At 42.2% G+C, this 20,322-nt stretch overlaps 1 protein-coding gene across 16 annotated transcripts in view; it reads right to left on the bottom strand.

Moving 5' to 3' along the window:
- nckap5l (NCK-associated protein 5-like) overlaps nt 1-20,322 on the bottom strand; it is a 954,759-nt gene that overhangs the window by 354,862 nt on the left and 579,575 nt on the right. For all 16 annotated transcript variants that reach the window (XR_009511536.1, XR_009511537.1, XR_009511538.1 and 13 more), the window contains one exon: nt 4,304-4,447. Coding sequence is in view for 13 of the 16 variants with exons in the window: in XM_059966283.1 (XP_059822266.1) it covers nt 4,304-4,447 (144 nt within the window). In the remaining 3 variants the exon portion in view is untranslated. The remainder of the gene's footprint in view (nt 1-4,303; nt 4,448-20,322) is intronic.

Genomic DNA, 20,322 nt, shown 5'->3' with positions numbered 1-20,322 from the left:
CAGTCGCCTCACCCCAAAGTGCCTGCAAACTGGAGGTGGACTGTTTTTGACTCCGTACATGGTTTTTCACTTCTGGGCCGGAAGGCCTCACAAAAACTGGCAGCGCTAAAATTGTGTGGCATGGCCTTAAAAAGAATCTATATGATTGGACTATAGCCTGTGGGGAGTGCCACTGAGCAAAAACTAATTGTCATATTCAGATACCATTGGCACCTTTTGAGATCCCTGAGTGATGATTTGGCCATGTCAATATGGACCTGATTGGTCCTCTCTCCTGATGGTTTCATGCGCCTCCTTACCGTAACGGACTGTACCAATAGGTGGCTAGAGGTCGCCCCTCTAGCATTGATGATGGTTACAGACATGGCTCAGACGTTCATCAGTGTCTGGGTTACTTGGTTTGGCACCTCATCCGATAATTCCTCTGACCATGTTCCCCAACCACTGGGCTGTAATGGCCTAAGCATTAAACTACGGCACAAAACGGCATATCACCAGCAGTCTGATTGCCTATGCCAGTGGTTTCACCGCTCCTTAAAGGCTGCTCTGACGGCTTCCCTGACTGATGAGTGTTGTCATGATCATTTCCCATGTGCCCTGCTGGGGCTCAGAACAGCTTCAAAAGAGGACCTGCAGTCATCCGTGGCTGAGTTGGCAGCCATTATGAGTGCCAAGTGATTTTATCTGTGACTGGCCTCTAAACAACTTTCCAACGCCCTCAGTAAACTCAATTCCTTTTTAGCTATTCCTACCTCCTACTATGTCGTACAGCACTCTTGGGTTCCTGTTAACCTACTTCCACCTTGTTTGTTTTTGTCCACCATGATGTACACTAACATCCCCTTAGGCCCCCTTATGATGGCCTGTTCTGCACTTTGGAATGGGGAGAAAAGACTTCTATCATAGATAAGATAGGTAAACCTGAATGTGTTTCAATAGATCGCCAGCTAATTTTGGAGGGTTCCACCAACGTGTCCAAGACATCATGACATGACCATGAGAATGTCACATACCTCAGGACATGCCAGAAGCACCTGCGGTTCCTCCACCCATGGAACAGAAGACACATTTTTCCACCAGTAAATGAACCTGGAAGCTTAAACAGACTTTAGCTTGAGTAATTTGAGATCAGAATCAGGTTTATTGTCACTGATTTCCATGGTATGAGTTTTGGGGCAACAGTACAGTGCAAATATATAAAATTACTATGTTTCAAAATAAATGAATAGTGCAAAGAAAAGGAATAATGGGGTTGTGTTTTTCATTTCACAGTCTCCTCAGAAATCTGATGGCAAAGGGAATGAAGCTGCTTCTGATTGGTTGAGTGTGTCTTCAGACTCCTATACCTCCTCCTCAATGGTAGTAATGAGAAGAGGGCACATTCCAGATGGTAAGGGTCCTTAGCGATAGATGAATGCTGCCTTTTGATGAACTGCCTCTTGAAGATGTCCTTGGTGGTGATGAGGGATGGAGCGCTGGCTGAGTCTATAACCCGTTGTAACTTCGTGCAATCCTGTGCTTTGGAGCCTTCATACCAGGCTATGATGCAGCCAGTCAGAATGTGCTCCATCGTGCATCTATGGAAATTTGCAAGGGTATTTGATGACATATCAAATATCCTTAAACTCTAATGAAGTAGGGCTGGTAGCATGCCTTCATTGAGATTACATCTGTAAGTTGGCCCCAAAAAAGATCCCGATGATGTTGATTCCCAGGAACGTGAAGCTGCTCACTCTTTCCACCTTAATGAGGCAGGTGTGGGTTCTCTCAACTTCCCCTTCCTGAAGTCCACAGCTGACCCATCTCACTCTTCTATGCATCCTCATCACCATCTGAGATTTACTTGACAGTGAATTTAAAGATGGCACTTGCACTGTGCCCAGCCACTAAGTCATGAGTGTAGAATCGAGCAGTGGGGCAGTATTGACTGTCAGAGAGGAAGAAGTGCTATCACTGACTGTGGTTTCCTGATGGAGAATCAAAGATCTAGTTGCAGATGAAATATTCTGATAAAAATTTGTATATTTGGTCCTCTATCTTAGAACCCTCATTTTCTCTCATTAGGATCATTTTTTGAATGATTTTATTTCCAATTTCATTCCTCATTCATTATATGTTTTAAACTATATTTCTATTTTTAATGTATTTTATCTGAAACCAAGATAAAAGTATTTTCTCAAATTATGCCAAATCTTTTCTGAAAGAAAGTAAGTCAAAGGAATCGCCAGAAACCAGCACCCACAGTGCGACTGCATTTCTCAATTATGTCCAACTGCCTTCAAAAGCATGCTTCAAAAGAAGAGGCGTCTGTGGATTTTAACCATCATGTTAAAGGTATTGAAGAAATATAACCAAAACAAAAAAATAGTATTTTCTAACTCTAGGGAAAGAAATAACAGTGACCAAATCGATTCATTCTCAATGTTATAATATACAATTATTATTTTTTCTTAATCTAGAGCTAGGTACTATTGAATTATTTCTGATAACAAAAGAATTATATCTTTTGTATGTACTCCTTCAGCAGGTATGAGAACTAATATTTCCACTAAAAGAGAAAATGTGAAAACATCTTGTAAACAAAACTAAAATATGGACAGACAACATTTCCCATAGAGGTTATCCTAAAGTTATACTGAATCTCAATTGAGTCACACTAAAATTTCAATGGTCACCACATTTTGAAAAGGAAATACTCCCTCTGGACAAAACACAAAAATGATTTACCAAGATGAGACCAGAAATGCTCCTTTTGTTATCATTTTCAATGTAGTGCAAACAATTTGAAGCCTTTTTATATTGAAAAGAAAGTATGAGCTGATCTTGAGATTGTTGGTAAAAAGTTGTGCTGGATTAGACAATGATAGCATTTCCATTCGTGAATAAGTGCAAAAAAGGTCCATCGATACATTATCAATAAATCAAATAAGATAATCAGATAACATTTATTTACCCAGAGAGTGATGAGAAGAATAATTTAAAATAGGGGTTACCTAACTTTTTTAAGCCATGGACCAGCACCACTAGGCAGGGGGGCGTGGACACCCACGTTGGGAACCCTTGGTTTAGAAGCTTACAACAGCAAACACAGTTCCCTTCATCTATTGTGTATTAATAGCAAAGAATTTAAGAATTATTTATAATAATCATTCTTTGTTCATTACAATTGTATAAAATAACTTGGGAAAATTAAAATTATGAACCCGCTAGCACAAATTGGAACTGTGCCAGAAAGAATTTGTCACTGAATCTGTGCCAGATGTTCTCACCCATAAACTTCAATACAGATGTTACAGTTCAACTCTTTTAATATGCCAACACCAACACATAAGATACTTGTCAGTTCAGTTTTGTCATATGTAACTTCACATCAAATCAAGCCAAAAAAAAAACATTTTGGAAGGTGGCCTGGAAATGTCAGTTTAATTCTCATTGGCAATTGCAAAGAATGGAACATTGTGACTCTCGTAGATACTTTGCAACTTTGAGTCCAGACCTACATTACTGCCATTTTAGCCTTGATGTGAAGGTTGTTTGCCATCTGTTGAAAAAAATGCACCTTAAATATTATACACCTTATCATTACTGAAAGCTGCTCAGATGCATGAGAATCAATTTTATTCAACCGCAGTAAAAGTATCCAGAAGATTTTTTTTAGGAACTCAACATTCATGGAGCTTTATTGCATGAAGGCCTACTTGCCAATCAATGGCCAATGATCAGCAAATCAAAAATTCTCTTTTGCCTTATTGAGTTTCTGGTCTGATCTGGCTACAATATCTCCCAAAGTCACTCTGAAAATATCTTAAACTATCCCTATGTAACTCCAGGCCAGAACAAATATTAAGGTTTTCTAATATTACAAAGAAAACTTGGTCTACATTATACATTAACATTTCTATTTAGCACCATAACTTACTTCATTAGTGTAGCGCAATCATGTAAGTCTTAGGTCAGCATCTTAAAAGTGGCCATCTTCAGAAGCATTATCAGACCATTATACATTTACAAGATATGGGCTTTGCTGACTGTGAGTGAAAAATGCCAGCACTTATCAGCTATCCCTGACTAAAATGCTGCCATTCATCTGGTGCAGTGATCTCAGAGTGCTGTTGGACAGGGAATTCCTCAGTTTATGTACTGCAAAGAAAAAACATTGATATATTTTCAGGTTGGAATAGTGTGTGACTCTCCTCCTTGGGCCCTTAGCTCCCAGTGGAGCATAGGCCCGTGAAGACCTCCCATTGTGTGAAGGCATGTGAATTTCGCTTCTAGATGGATACAATTTGTAGTTGTTGCTTACCTCCAACGTTCTTAGTCTTTCCAAAAGGTGCACTGTCTTTTCCTGTTCCTCAATGTTGATTGCGCTGCTGGGGAATTCATCCAATGTCTCATGTGTGTCTGTTGTTGTTTCTTTGGAAACTTCTGTATCTTCTGACATCTTAGCCTAAATATCCAGAGAGGTTAAATTTTAGCAAGGCGCACCAAACAGTTTGAAAAGAAGCTCATGGACTGAATTAGATCATGGAAATAAGGTTGTCAGTAATGTATTGAAATTCTTCAAGTTTATTTTAACCATGGCAGTAATGATAAGAATTTTATAACAAAGTGAAACTTACTGTACAGGAAGTCTAGTAAGTTCATGACTAATTTCTATTACTAACCTGATGAGGTTGTGCGGTGGAGATACAACTCTACCAAAGGATGTGTAAGGTGCTCCTTCACTCTACTAGTCTGAGGGTCACCCTTGTGCAAGATATAGCACCAGCTTAACCCCCTGCCCCCAAAAGATTAGGATCATGTGAAGCCATGGCAGCAGGTTTTGGATGGTTGTATGAGTAGTTGGTGCATATCACAAGCCCTGGTTATGGAGCCACTGACGCCAGATAAACCATCTCCGAGGAGTATTGATAATGACTGGTGTCACCTGTCTTGTAAAGACACTGCCCAGATAAAGGCAATGTCAAATCACTTCTGTAGAAATATGTGCCATGGTAAGACCATGATCACCGTCATACGATACAATAACAATGATAAGTGCAATAACAGCACTTACAGCACTTACAGAGAGCTCCTCAGCCTTCACAATGTGGCTACTTTTGCTCATTGACCATCCATGGAATTCAACAGCAGCTTAAGCCTAATAATCACTTTGTATTATGTTGAAGTGGGAAGGTTACCTAATCAACTGAACGATTAAAAATATTAAACCAGTTTGCTATTGGAAAACTTTAAATTACCATTAATAAATATATGAAATATTGACTGTTGTTTAAAATTTTCCTCAGTCCATTATTTGGGACTGAAGGCTGACAAATCCCCAGGTCCAGATGGTCTGCATCCTAGGGTACTAAAGGAGGTGGCTCTGGAAATTGCAGATGCATTGGTAATCATTTTCCAATGTTCCTTGATTCAGTATCAGTTCCTGAGGATTGGAGAATGGCTAATGTTATCCCACTTTTTAAGAAAGGAGGGAGGGAGAAAACAGAGAACTATCATCCTGTCATCCGAACATTAGTATTGGGGAAGATGCTAGAGTCCATTATTAGAGATGAAATAGTGGCATATAGTGACATAGCAGTGATAGGATTGGGCCGAGCCAGCATGGGTTTACCAAGGGCAAATCATGCTTGACTAATCTATTGGAGTTTTTCGAGGATGTAAGACAAGGGAGATCCAGTGGATGTAGTGTACCTTGATTTTCAGAAGGCATTTGATAAGGTCCCACATAGGAGATTGGTGGGTAAAATCAGAACTCATGGCATTGGGGGGAAGATATTGACATGGATAGAAAACTGGCTGGCAGATCGAATGCAAAGGGTAGCGGTGAATGGTTATTTCTCGGAATGGCAGGTGGTGACTAGTGGGGTGCCACAGGGCTCGGTATTGGGACCACAGCTGTTTACCATTTACATCAACGATTTAGATGAAGGCATTGAGAATAACATCAGCAAGTTTGCTGATGATACTAAGCTGGGTGGCAGTGTGACATGTGATGAGGATGTTAGGAGAATTCAGGGTGACTTGGATAGGCTGGGTGAGTGGGAAGATACTTGGCAGATGACGTTTAATGTGAATAAGTGTGAGGTTATCCACTTTGGGAGTAAAAACAGGAAGGCAGATTATTATCTGAATGGTGTAGAGTTAGGTAAGGGAGAAATACAAAGAGATCTAGGAGTCCTTGTTCATCAGTCACTGAAGGTGAATGAGCAAATGCAGCGGGCAGTGAAGAAGGCTAATGGAATGTTGGCCTTTATTACAAAGGGAATTGAGTACAAGAGCAAGGAAATCCTTTTGCATTTGTACAGGGCCCTGGTGTGTTGTGTACAGTTTTGGTCTCCAGGGTTAAAGAAGGACATCCTGGCTGTAGAGGAAGTGTAGCGTAGATTCACGAGGTTAATTCCTGGGATGTCCGGACTGTCTTACGCAGAGAGGTTTGAGAGACTGGGCTTGTACACGCTGGAATTAAGGAGATTGAGAGGGGATCTGATTGCATATAAGATTATTAAGGGATTGGACAAGATAGAGGCAGGAAATATGTTCCAGATGCTGGGAGAGTCCAGTACCAGAGGGCATGGTTTGAGAATAAGGGGTAGGTCATTTAGGACAGAGTTAAGGAAAGACTTCTTCTCCCAGAGAGTTGTGGGAGTCTGGAATGCACTGCCTCGGAAGGCAGTGGAGGCCAATTCTCTGGATGCTTTCAAGAAGGAGCTAGGTAGGTATCTTATGGATAGGGGAATCAAGGGATATGGGGACAAGGCAGGAACCGGGTATTGATAGTCGATGATCAGCCATGATCTCAAAATGGCAGGGCAGACTCGAAGGGCCGAATGGTCTACTTCTGCACCTATTGTCTATTGTCTACTTCCTGTTTTGTATCATTTCATTTCCAGTGCCTGACATGATATTGAATTCAATAAGGGCTGAATTTAAAGGCCTATAAGTAAGGGTGACAGTGTGTGATTACAAACAAGAGAAAACCTGCAGCTGCTGGAAATCCAGGTGTGTGATTAATCTGACTGAAGTAATGGCAATCACTTTGCATGGTATGCAGTGTATAATTCTGCATCTGATACCAACCATTATTGAATAAGTATAATGATTTCTGCTGGAAACTGATATTGATTTTTGAAAGAGGGACCACCTTGGAACTTGCCATTGAAACACAGCCAGCAGACTTCAAAACTTGCTTTGCACTTCTGTATTTATACATGGATCTCATGGCTAAAGCAGATTCTACCAGTTGTCTGGAAAATGAGGGTGCCTGTGAAGCAGTGAAAAACAACATAACTTGGAGAGAGAGGGCTCTAAATCTTCAGCTCTCACACTTTAGAGGAAGAAGGAATAAAACAGGAAAAATGTTCTACACGTGCAAGGACCTAAAATCAGAATCTGGTTTATTATCACAGACTTATGAAGTGAAATTTGTTGTTTCATGGCAGCCATACATTGTAAAGAAATAATAAATAAATAAGTAGCGGTCAGACAGATAGATAAATAAGTAACACAATGGAAAGAGAATAACAAGGTAATGGATTTAAAAATGTGATGGCAGAGGGGGGAAAGCTGTTTAGCCTCCTGTACCTCCTTCCTGATGTCAGCAATAAGAAGAGGGCATCTGCAGGATGGAGAGGGTCTTAAATGAGGATCTCAAAATGCATTTTGAGGCACCGCCTCTTGAACTTGCTCTCAATGTTGTAAGGTGTTATGCCCGTGATGAAGTTGGCTCAGTCTATTACCCTCAGTAGCCTATGGGTGAACACTAGTGATTTTCCACAGGGGTCAGTGCTGTGACCGCTTCATTTTATGTTATATGCCCATGATTTGGATGACAGAATTAATGACTTTGTGGCCAGGTTTGTGGCCTTTACAAAGAGAGGTGGAGATGCAGGTACTGTTGAGAAAGCAGGGAGGCTACAGAAGGACATAGAAAAATTAGTGTCAAAAAGCTAAATTAAATCCACTGTGATTTAACGTTGTAAAATAATATAAGATCAAAACTTCCAAGTTTTGGGTGAATACTTTTTATAGGGACTGTATGGTCTTATGGAAACGGAATTTTGATCAGAATCATGAGTTACAGAATTTTCACTCTCTGCTGTTGTGCTTCTTCTGCTGGTTACTAACATTAACACATACCTCCATTAACCTGACACCATCCAAAACGTGATACTGATGTTCTAATCCACAACTTCTCTTTCATCTTTATGATGGCCTATGTTGGATTCCACCAAAGCAACAACACAACTACGGAATGTTCACCTCTCCAAACAGGTGGCTTCAGAAAGATATTTACATAGTAAGTGGAACCATGACAGTATAGTAACATAATGGTTAGCACAACACTTTACACTCCCAGTGATGTAGGTTCAATTCCTGTTGCTGCCTGTAAGAGTTTTGTACATTCTCCCCTCCGGGTGCTCTGGTTTCCTCCCACAGTCCGAAGACGTACTGGTTGGTTGGTTAATTGAACATTGCAAATTGCCCCGTGATTGGGATAGGATGATATCAGGTGTAACTGCTGCATCCCTGCCGCCTATACCATGCTGAAATTCTGCTGAAGTCTAGCACTATTTGTTAATGGTTCTCACTGCTACCAAGTTCTTTATGTTTGGAAAATCTGTAAATTGTAGCCTGCTCATAATAAGGATGAGAGAAATGTTCCAGGTAAGTGTTACTCTTCGTCTTCTGCCAGTGTGAAAAACAACCATTTGCCGTGCAGTGCAGTCATTGCTGCTGTTACAAACATCTGATACTAGATGGAGCTCCGCGGGTATAAAAACAACATGCAGCAGATACCAGATTCAGAAACTGCACAGACAGATACCAGGGCTAAAAGTACTAAAGTGAAGTCTCATAGCTCCAGGAGACTGACAAAAAACCCAACCATCAAAAAGCAAGCTTCCATGGATGGTGAAAATACCAAACAATATATACCTAAGGTTGGAAATACTCAGCAGGTCAGCCAGCATCTGTGGAAGGAGCAACGATGCAGATGCTCCAAGTCACCAACCTGAAATGTTTAATCTGTTCCTTTTTCTGCAGATATTGTCTGACCACTAATCATTCTGCATATTTCCAGTATAATGTCCGCCATCACGGACATTTACACTACACACTGCATCCGCAAAGGAAACAGCATTATGAAGGACCCCATGCACCCCTCATACAATCGCTTCTCCCTCCTGCCGTCTGGGAAAAGGCTCCGAAGCATTCGGGCTCTTATGACCAGACTATGTAACAGTTTCTTCCCCCAAGCTATCAGACTCCTCAATGCCCAGAGCCTGGACTGACACCTTGCCCTACTGTCCTGTTTATTAGTTATTGTAATGCCTGCACTGTTTTTGTGCACTTTATGCTGTCCGGTGTAGTTCTGTAGTCTAGTATAGCTTTCTCTGTGTTTTTTTTTCTATTATGTAGTTCAGTTTAGTTTTTTGTACTGTGTCATGTAAATCATAGTCCTGAAAAATGTTTCATTTTTACTATGTACTGTACCAGCAGTTATGGTCGAAATGACAATAAAAGTTGACTTGACTCGATTTTCTATTTTTATTATAAACTGTCATTACAGAAATAAATGAATTTGAAGCAGCTGTTGTCCAATCAGCAGTCAAGTCTGTTCTGCTATTTAATTAAATCAAGGTCTAGGTGCAGGTCAATCAGAAAAGGCAGAATAATAGTTCAAATGGATTAGACATTGTGATGCTCTATGACACTATGGTTGACCTGATTGTAATATCAGCTTTGTGTTCATAACTACCACAGTAATCCTTCACCAGTTGGATGCTCATGCATTCATTAACTTCTATTCAGTAATTTCTATTGAGAATGAGGGATTCACAAGCTTCTGAAAGAAAAAAAAGCTCTGAATTAAGTGGACAAACAGCATATCGTTGAATGGTGCCCCCTTGTTCAAAATACAAATATATTCTCTCCACATCCACTCACCAAGACCTAATGAAAAGTTTTGGCCTGAAACAGCAAATGTTTACTTTTTTTCATAGATGCTGCTTCCTCCAGCATCTTGTGTGTGTTGCTCTAGATTTCCACCATTGCTGAATCTCTTGTGTTTATTCATTCCCATAGATGCTGCCTGACTTGCTGAGTTCCTCCAGCATTGTGTCTGGATTTCCAGCATCTGTAGAATCTCTCATCTCTCATGTTTGTACATTCTCCCCATGACCATCTAGGTTTCCTCCGGGTCACAGGAACATCGCAAACCTACAGCACAATACAGGCCCTTCGGCCCACGATGCTGTGCCGAACATGTACTTGCTTTAGATATTACCTACGGTCACTCAATGCCCTCTATTTTTCTAAGCTTTATGTACCGATCCAGGAGCCTATTGTATCTGCCTCCACAACCATCGCTGGCAGCCCATTCCATGCACCCACCACTCTCTGAGTAAAAAAACTTACCCCTGATATCTCCTCTGTACCTACTTCCAAGCACCTTAAAACTATGCCTGTTGGACTGTGGGAGGGCCTTCCAGTTTCCTCCCACAGTCCAAAGACGTACTAGCAGGTAGGTTAATTAGTCATGTAAATTGTCCTGTGATTAGGCTAGGGTAGTTCGGGGGATTACTGGGTGACGTGGCTCAAAGGGACCATTCCACACAGTATCTCCGTAAATTAATAAATTCTAAACCTGACAAAATACAAAGTTTGGAACAACTGCTCACAATATTCCACTTCCTTTGCTCCAGCCTTCTTTCCATTGATTTAGAACATAAGACAAGTACAGCACAGGAACAGGCCCTTCAGTCCACAATGCTGTGCCAGAACAATTAAATCAGTTATTAAATGCCCAACTACATTAATCCCTGCAGACACACATAAAATGCTGGAGGAACTCAGTAGACCAGGCAGCATCTATGGAAAAACATATAGTTGACATTTCAGGCTGAGACCCTTCAGTAGGAAAGGAGAAAAAAAAGATGAGAGATTTAAAAGACAGGTGAAAGGGAGAGAGAAACACAAGGTGTTAGGTGAAACCAGACAGGGGAGAGATGAAGTAAACATCTGGGAAGTTGATTGGTGAAGATGCAGGGCTGGAGAAGGGGAGCCTGATAGGAGAAGACAGAAGGCCATGGAACAAAGAAGAGGAGAGAGGAGCACCAGAGGGAGGCAATGGGCAGGCAAGGAGATAAGGTGTAGCGGGGGGGGGGGGGCATTACCAGAAGTTTGAGAGATTGATGATCATGCCATCAGGTTGGAGGCTACCCAGACAAATATAAGGTGTTTACCAAACTCCAACCTCATCGTGACTGTAGAGGAGACCATGGATTGACATATCGGAATGGGAATGGGAAGTGGAATTAAAATGGGTGGCCACTGGGAGATCCTGCTTCTTCTGGCAAATGGAGTGTAGGAGCTCAGTGAAGTGGTCTCCCAATCTACATCAGGTCGCATCATTAAACAGGAGGTCACACCAGGAGCACCAGACACAATATATGACCACAACAGACTCAAAGGTGAAATGTCATCTCACCTGGAAGGTGTGTTTGGGGTCCTGCATGGTAGTGCGGGGGGAAGTGTAGGGGCAGGTATGGCACTTGTTCCACTTGCAGGAGGGAGAATCTGTGGGGAGGGACAAATGGACAAGGAAGTTGTGTAGGGAGCAGAACAAGTGCTACACCTCCTCCCTCACTACCATTCAGGGCCCCAAACAATCCTTCCAGGTGTGGCAATACTTCACCTGTGAGTCTGCTGGGGTCATATCCTGTGTCCATGCTTCCTGTGGGGCCTCATGTATATTGGTGACACCCAAAGTAAATTGGGAGATGCTTCATCAAGCTCCTACACTCCATCCAACAGAAGAAGTGGGATCTCCCAATGGCCACCCATTTTAATTCCACTTCCCATTCCCATTCCCATAGCTTCCTCCACTGTTGTGATGAGTCCATACTCAGGTTGGAGGAATAACACCTTAATTTGTCTGGGTAGCCTCTAACCTGATAGCATAAACATCGATTTCTCAACATTACAGTAATGCCTGCCCCCATCTCCTTCCCCATTCCCCATCCCCTTTTCCCTCTCTCACCATATCTCCTTGCCTGCCCCTTGTCCCCCTCTGGTGCTTCCCCCCCCCCTTTCTTCCATGGCCTTCAGTCCTCTCCTATCAGATTCAGCCTTCTCCAGCCCTTTCACCAATCAACTTCTCAGTTCTTTACTCCCCTTCCTGGTTTCACCTATCACCTTGTGTTTCTCTCTCCCCTCCCCAACTTTCAAATCTACTCCTCAGCTTTTTTTCCTCCAGTCCTGCCGAAGGGTCTTGGCCCCATATGTCAACTGTACTCTTTTCCATAGATGCTGCCTGGCCTGCTGAGTTCCTCCAGCATTTTGTGTGTGTTGCTTGGATTTCCAGCATCTGCAGGTTTTCTCTTGTTTGTGACTAAATTAGCCCCTCTGCCTTCACAATGTCCACCTCCTTTCCGTCCCAGCATATTCATGTAGCTTCTTAGACATCTCGATTGAGTATGTCTCCATCACCATCCCAGGCACCCACCACTCTCCTTGGAAATGGTTTCCCTGCACAGCTCCTGTGAACCCTCTTCAAGAGGGTTCATTTCGACCATAAACTGCTGGTACAGTACACAGTAAAAACGAAACAATGTTCCTCCAGGACTCTGATGCTACATGAAACAACACAAAAACTACACTAGGCTATGTGAGACAGCACAAGACTACACTAGACTACATAAACCAACATAAAAACTGCACTAGACTACAGACCTGCACAGGACTACATAAAGTGCACAAAACAGTGAAGGGCAGCAGAATAATTAATAAACAAGACAATAGGCACAGTAGAGGACAAATTGCAATATAATAATAAATGATGTAGATGTCAGTCTAGACTGAGTATTGAGGAGTCTGATGGCTTGGGGGAAGAAACTGTCATACAGTCATGTTGTGAGGGCCCAAATGTTTTGGTACCTTTTGCCTTTTGCCAGATGGCAGGAAAGAGAAGAGTTTGTATGAGGGATGAGTGGGATCCTTCATAATGCTGTTAGCGTTGCGAGTTCAAAATGTGGTGTAAATGTCTGTAATAGCAGGAAGAGAGACACTGATGATCTTCTCAGCTGACCTCACTATCAGCCACAGGGTCTTGTGATCCGAGACGGTGCAATTCCTGAACCAGGCAGTGATACAGCTGCTCAAGGTGCTCTTGATATATCCTCTGTAGAATGTCGTGAGGATGGGGGGTGGGAGATGGACTTTCCTCAGCCTTCACAGAAAGTAGAGACGCTGCTGGGCTTTCTTTGCTATGGAGATGGTGTTGAGGGACCAGGTGAGATTCTCCACCAGGTGAACAACAAGAAATTTGGTGCTCGTAACAATTTCAACGGAGGAGCTGTCAATGTTCAGTGGAGAGTGGTCGCTCTGTGCTTTTCTGAAGTCAACAACCATCTCTTGCCTTAAAAGTACAGACTCTGGGATTAGACATTTCAACCTTAGGAAAAGACACTGCCTGTCTACCCTATCCATGCCTCTCATAGTCTTATAAACCTCTTTCAGACTTCTTCACAGCCTCCACCACTCCAGAAAAAAACAACCCAAGTTTAAGCAGTCTTTCCTTATAGCACATGCCCTGTAATCCAAACGCATCCTGGTAAACTTCTAATACACTCTGTCCAAAGCCTCAGCATTCTTCCTATAATGGGGTGACCAAAACTAAATGCAAATCTCCAGATGCAACTTAACTAGAAGTTTATAAAGCTGAACATAACTTTCCAAGTCATGAACTCATTTCCTCAACTAATGAAAGCAAATGTGCTATTTGCTTTCTTTACCATCTTATCAACCTGCAGAGCCACCTTCAGGACACTATGAAGTGTTCAGGTCTTGTATCTCTATATTTGATCTTCCAGAGTACAACACTTAACATTTCACTGGATTAAAGTCCTCCTGCCATTTCTCAAGCCCATATTGACAACTAATCTACATCTCATTGTATCCTTTGCCAAAGTTCTACACAATCCATATTACCACTAATCTTCATATCATAGGCCAACTTAGTAACCCATACATCCAGTATATCATGAAGAGCAGACATCCCAGTACAGATCTCTGCAGAACATCACTAGCTACAAACCTCCAGCCAGATTGAATCACATCAACCACTACCCTCTGGAGCTTAGACCAGCAGCCAATGCAGACACTGGAAGTTTTGAGAGGAGGGGATATCAATCAGGTCACTGCCTGAGGATAAAAGGCAAGGGCAGGTCGCGGTAGTGTGATAGAGCTTTGGCCAACTGCCAATCAGTGTTGTGACTGATTAGTAATGGCAAGTTAAAGGAAAGAGGGGCAAGTACAGCAGCCATCATCTAAATAGACAGATTCAGAGTGCTGATCTTCGTGCTTTAGCTCTTCGAGGCTTCACTCAGAAAAAGCAAGGGAAAGGAAAGTTCATGTTTTTTTCCTTCTTTTCCTTCTATCTGCTGAGCTTGGTTAGTAGGGATGCCAGTCAGGATTGGGGGATGTGGGAAGGCAGGGAGAAGGACATTCAGCGTCCTTGACGACCACGACTGCGAGAAGTGCATCCAGCTGCAGCTCCTAACGTTTCACGTTAAGGAGTTGGACTGGAACTGGATGAACTCTGGATCATTCAGGAGGCTGAAGAGGTAATTGATAACACATACAGAGCACAAGATACACCCAAACTGCAGGACACAGGAAACTGGGTGACAGTCAGGAAGGGGAAAAGGGTTAAGGAACCAGTGCAGCGTATCCCTGTAGTCATCCCCCTCACCAATAGGTATATCAGATTGGATACTGTTGGGTTGGGGGCGGGTATTGCCTTAACAATGGAAAGCCACAGTGGTCAGTCCTTTAGTCTGCCTCTGCGACTCAGAAGGGAAGGGGGAAGAAGAGTCACGCTGTGGTGGTTGGAGATTCGTTAGTTAGGGGAACAGACCGCGGTTCTGTGGGCAAGGATGAAACTCCCAGATGGGATGTTGCCTCCTGGGTGCCACGGTTGGGGATATCTCGGATTGAGTCCTCAACATTCTTAAGTGGGGGGGTGAATAGCCGGAAGTCATGGTCCATGTAGGTACCAATGACATGGGTAGGATGAGTGAGGAGGTTCTGTGAAGGGAGTTCAGGGAGTTAAAGGGCAGGACCTCCAGGATTGTGATCTCAGGTTTGCTACCCATGCCACATGCTAGTGCAGGCAGAACAAGGAAGATTATATGGTGTAATACATGGCTAAGGAGTTGGTATGGGAGGAAGAAGGGAGGGTGTAAGATTTTTGGATCATTAAGCTCTCTTCCAGGGAAGGTGGGACCTGTACAGAAGGCACCATTTGCATCTGAATTGGAGGAGGAACTAGTATCCTAGCAGGAATGTTTGTTAATGCTGCACGGTGGGGTTTAAACTAGAGTTGCAGGGGGATGGGAAACAGAGTGCAAGAATAGTTAGCGGAAAGATTGTGGAGGCAGATGTTGTTAAGACCTCAGACAAAGTTAGGAATCAAAAGACTGAGCAGGGTGTGACAAAATCAAACAGAGTGAATCCAGGACTGAAGGTGTTGTATCTGAATGCACCCTGTGTACAGAATAAGGTACATGAACTTGCAGCAGGTTGCAGGTTGACAGGTATGATATTGTAAGTATCTCTGAATCCTGTCTGAAAGAAGATTACAGATGGGAGCTTAATGTCCAAGGGTACACACTGTATCAAAAGAATAGCCAGGAAGGCAGATGGGGTGGCAATGCTCTGTTGGTAAAAAAAAATGAAATCAGTCATTAAAAAGGGCTGACATAGGTTCAGAAGGTGTTGGATCATCGTGGATAGAGCTGAGGAACTGCAAGGGTACAAAGACCCTGATGGGAATTGCACACGGACCTCCAAACAGTAATAAGGATATGGCCTACAAATAACAGCAGGAGATAGAAAATGCAAGCCAAAAGGCAATGTTACAATAGTCATGAGTAGGTTGGGAAAGTCAGGTTGGTGTTGGATTCCAGGAGGGGGAGTTTTTAGAGCAGCTCATGGTTGAGCCCACTAGAGGATCAGCTATTCTGGACTGGGTGTTGTGTCATGAGCAAGAATTGATTAGGGAGCATAAGGTAAAAGAACCCTTCGGGGAAGTGAACATAATATGATCGAATTCACCCTAAAATCTGAGAAGGAGAAGCAAAAGTCAAATGTATCAGTATTACATTTGAGCAAAGGTAAACAAAAGCAGGAGAGAGGAACTGGCCAGAACTGATGGGAAAAGAACACTGGCAGGGATGATGGCAAAGCAGCAATGGCTGGAATATTTGCAAGCAATTCAGAAGGCAGGGGATTTATATATCCAAAAAGGAAGAAGTATTCTAAAGGAAAGATGACATCAATATGACTAACAAGAGAACTCAAAGCCAACATAAAAGCTAAAGAGTGAGCATATAATACAGCAAAAATTAATGGGAAGCTAAAGAATTGGTAAGCTTTAAAAAACCATCAGAAGGCAACTAAAAAAGCTATTAAGAAAGTAAGCTAGCGAATAATATTAAAGAGGATACCAAAAGTTTCTTCAGATACATAAAAAGTAAAAGAGAGGTGAGAGTGGTTAACGGACTGCTGGAAAATGATGCTGGGGAGGTAGTAATGGGGGACAATGAAAAGGAGCGCAAACTGAAGAAGTGTTTTGCATCAGTTTTCACTGTGGACGACACTACAGTATGGTGAAAGCTCTCAGTGTCGGTGGTCATGAAGTGTGTGAAGCTACCATAACTAGAGAGAAGGTCTTGGGAAACTGAAAGGTCTAAAGGTAGATAAGTCACCTGGACCAGATGGTGTACACCCCAGAGTTCTGAAAGAGGTGGCTGAAGAGATTGTGGAAGCATTCATAATGATCTTCCAAGAATCACTAGATTCTGGAAAAGTTCCTGAACTCTGGAAAATGCAAATGTCACTCCACTCTTCAAGAAGGAAGAGAAGCAGAAGAAAGGAAAGTTAGGCTAGTTAGTCTGACCTCAGTGGTTGGGAAGTTATTGGTCTCGATTATTAACGGTGAGGTCTCAGGGTACTTGGAGGCACATGATAAAATAGGCCATGGTCAGCATGGTTTCCTCAGGGGAAGATATTGCCTAACAAATCTGTTGGAATTCTTTGAAGAAATATCAAGCAGGATAGACAAAGGAGAATTGGTTGATGTCGTGTACTTGGATTTTCAGAAGGCCTTTGACAAGGTGCCATACACGTGGCTGCTTAACAAGCTACAAGCCTATGGTAATACAGGAAAGATTCTAGCATGGATAAAGCAGTGCCTGATTGGCAGGAGGCAGAGTGAGAATAAAGAGAACCTTTTCTGCCTGCTGCCAGTGACGAGTGCTGTTCTGCAGAAATCTGTTCTGGAAATGATTCTTTTTTACGTTGTATGTCAATGATTTGGATGATGGAGTTGATGGCTTTGTTGCAAAGTCTGCAGACAATATGAAAATACAGTCGGCCCTCCTTATCCACAAGGGATTGGTTCCGGGACCCCTTGTGGATACCAAAATTCATGGATGCTCAGGTCCCTTATTCAACCTGTCGCAATCCGGTGGACCTTAGGACCCAGTGGAACCCCAGACCTTATATAACCTGACTCAGAGTGGTGGACATTAGGACCCGGCGTCAAAGCTCCGAATCCGCAGTGTTACTGTTCACGAAAATAATCACGACCACGATTGAAAATAAAGTGGAAATAATAAAGCGGTCGGAAAGCGGTGAAACACCATCAGTCATCAGAAAAGCGTTAGGCTACGTCGGTCAACGAATGGAACAGTTTTAAAGGATAAAGCGAGAAAAGCTCTGACCCAATGAAAGCTACAGTTATTACTAAGCAATGCAGTGGTTGAATTACTGCATTGGGTTTTCGGTTTTTTGATCCTTCACATCAACCTGACACAGTGGACAGTGCACTTGGGAGTGGTCTGTCTTTGGATCGAACCCGGCGCTGAAACATACGTTCTTAAGTGTTTTATATGCATAGAAAGGTAAATTATATACTATATACTGAGACAAATGTTTGACTAACTGACACTGAATAATACTGGATGTACCTCTTCCAACTTACTTAGTAAGAGAACTTGGGATATTTTTCAATCCCAATCCACGATAAACCACGCACTCCTCCCATATACTTTAAATCATCTCCAGATTACTTATAATGCCTAATACAATGTAAATGCTATGTAAAATAGTTGTTATACTGCATTGTTTAGGGAATAATGACAAGAAAAAAAAGTCTGTGCATGTTCGAACAACAAGTGCTGGAAGAGCACTTCCGGGTTTTTGCGATTTGCGGTTGGTTGAATTTGATCATGCGGAATTCGCGGATCAGGAGCGCCGACCGTAGATGAATGGGTAGGCAGTTTTGAGAAAGTAGAGAGGCTACAGAAGGACTTAGACATTAAGAGAATGGGCAAAGATATAGCAGATGGAATATATTGTTGGGAAATGTATGGTCATGCACTTTGGTAGAAGAAGTGAAAGGGTTGCTAAATGGGGAAAAAAATACAGAAACCTGAAGTGAAAAGGGACTTAGGACTCCTTGTGCAGGATTCCCCAAAGGGTAATTTGCAGATTGACTCTGCGGTGAGGAAGCCAAATGAAATGTTAGCATTCATTTCAAGAGGACAAGAATATAAAAGCAAGGATGGAGTGTTGAAAATTTATTGTTGAGGGCTCGCCTGGAGTATTGTGCAGAAGACTGGGCCCCTTAGAAAGGATGTGCTGAAACTAGAGAGGGTTCAAAAAAGGTTCACAACAATGATTCCAGGATTAAATGGCTAGTCGAATGAAGAGCATTTGATGGCTCTGGGCCTGTATTCACCGTAATTCAGAACAATGAGTGGTGACCTCTTTGAAACCTATCGAACAGTGAATGGCCATGATAGAGTGGACTTCGGGAGGATGTCTCTTGTGGTGGGAAAGGCTAAGATCACATGACATAGGCAAAGAGTAGAGGGACATCATCCTTTTAGAATAGAGATGATGAGGAATTTCTTTAGCCAGGGAGTGGTAAATCTGTGAAACTCCTTGCCACAGGCAGCTAGGGAGGCCAAGTCATCATGTATATTTAAGGCGGAGGTTGATATATTCTTGATTGGTCAGGACATGAAGGGATACGGGGAGAAGGCAACAGACTGAGGCTGAGAAGATTATTGGATCAGCCGTGATGAAACGCTGAAGAAACATGATGGGCCTTATGGCCTAATTCTGCTCCTATATAATATGGTCTTATCCTCTACGGGCAAGCCAGTCCTGAATCCTAATGGCCAATTCATTGTGAATCACGTGCATCTTAATCTTCCGGTTACCAACATTCATCAGCATCCAAGAATGTCAGACATCAATTTCTGGTATCTGCATGTTCACGGTTGAACACAACAGTTAGGAATTTCTGCCTGAATTTCCTACTTCTTATAATCTTTATTATACCTTTGAATAAATTGTGCAAGATAAAATATTCTCACTGCCTTTTCAACCGTGAAGTGTTTGCTTGCTCCTTTCTGGTAATTTGTTAAATCTTTAAGCCCACCTGACATTTATATTTGGACGTTGATTCTACGGAATCTTTGCTACTTCCACATACACTTGCAGTCACACACTGTTACCACTAGAGAGAGCTATTTATACCCGATTTACTCAGGCCTGGGTCTTTACCCACAACATTACTCAGACATGGCGAATCCACTTTGGCCTTATTTTTCAGTGGATGGATGGGAGGTTGGAGTTGGATGGGAGAGGTAGTTTGTTTAAGAAATCCACAGGTGTAATCTGTTATGAAGAGCACCACTGTGAGCAAGTAGTCTACATATGTGCTTTCCATTTCACTGCAGTTTACAGTATTTTGCAAAGTTCATTGTGTTCATTTGCTGAATTTCTAGTGTGCTCAGGGTTTACAGCAGAGGCTGTCATTTTCCTGGCTCACGTGATTCATAGCCTCTCTCAGCTACTTACAAAGAATGAGCTACTAGGCTGATTGATGTTAAAATTGACAGGGCTGACAATATTGGATTTCCCAGTATAGTAAGATCTAAATACAATTCATGTTATCTCAAGATATTGGAATTACTCCATTCTCTAGACCACAATCAGAATTAGGTTAAATATCACTGGTATTTGTCGTGAAATTTGTTTTTTATAGTTAAAGAACATTGCAATATATAATAATAAAAAACTCTAAATTACAGTATGTACATATATGCATTTAAAAAGTTAAATTAAATAACAAATATGAGGAATTCTTCAGATGCGGGGAATCCAAAGCAGCACAAACGAAGTGCTGGAGGAACTCACGTAAGGCAGTATCTAGGGAAGTGAATAAACAGTCGATGTTCTCGG

Source organism: Hypanus sabinus, chromosome 4 (assembly GCF_030144855.1).
Source record: "Hypanus sabinus isolate sHypSab1 chromosome 4, sHypSab1.hap1, whole genome shotgun sequence".
Lineage (NCBI taxonomy): Eukaryota > Metazoa > Chordata > Chondrichthyes > Myliobatiformes > Dasyatidae > Hypanus > Hypanus sabinus.
The sequence above is the reverse complement of the archived record's forward strand: the minus strand, read 5'-3'. Positions and strand labels throughout refer to the sequence as shown.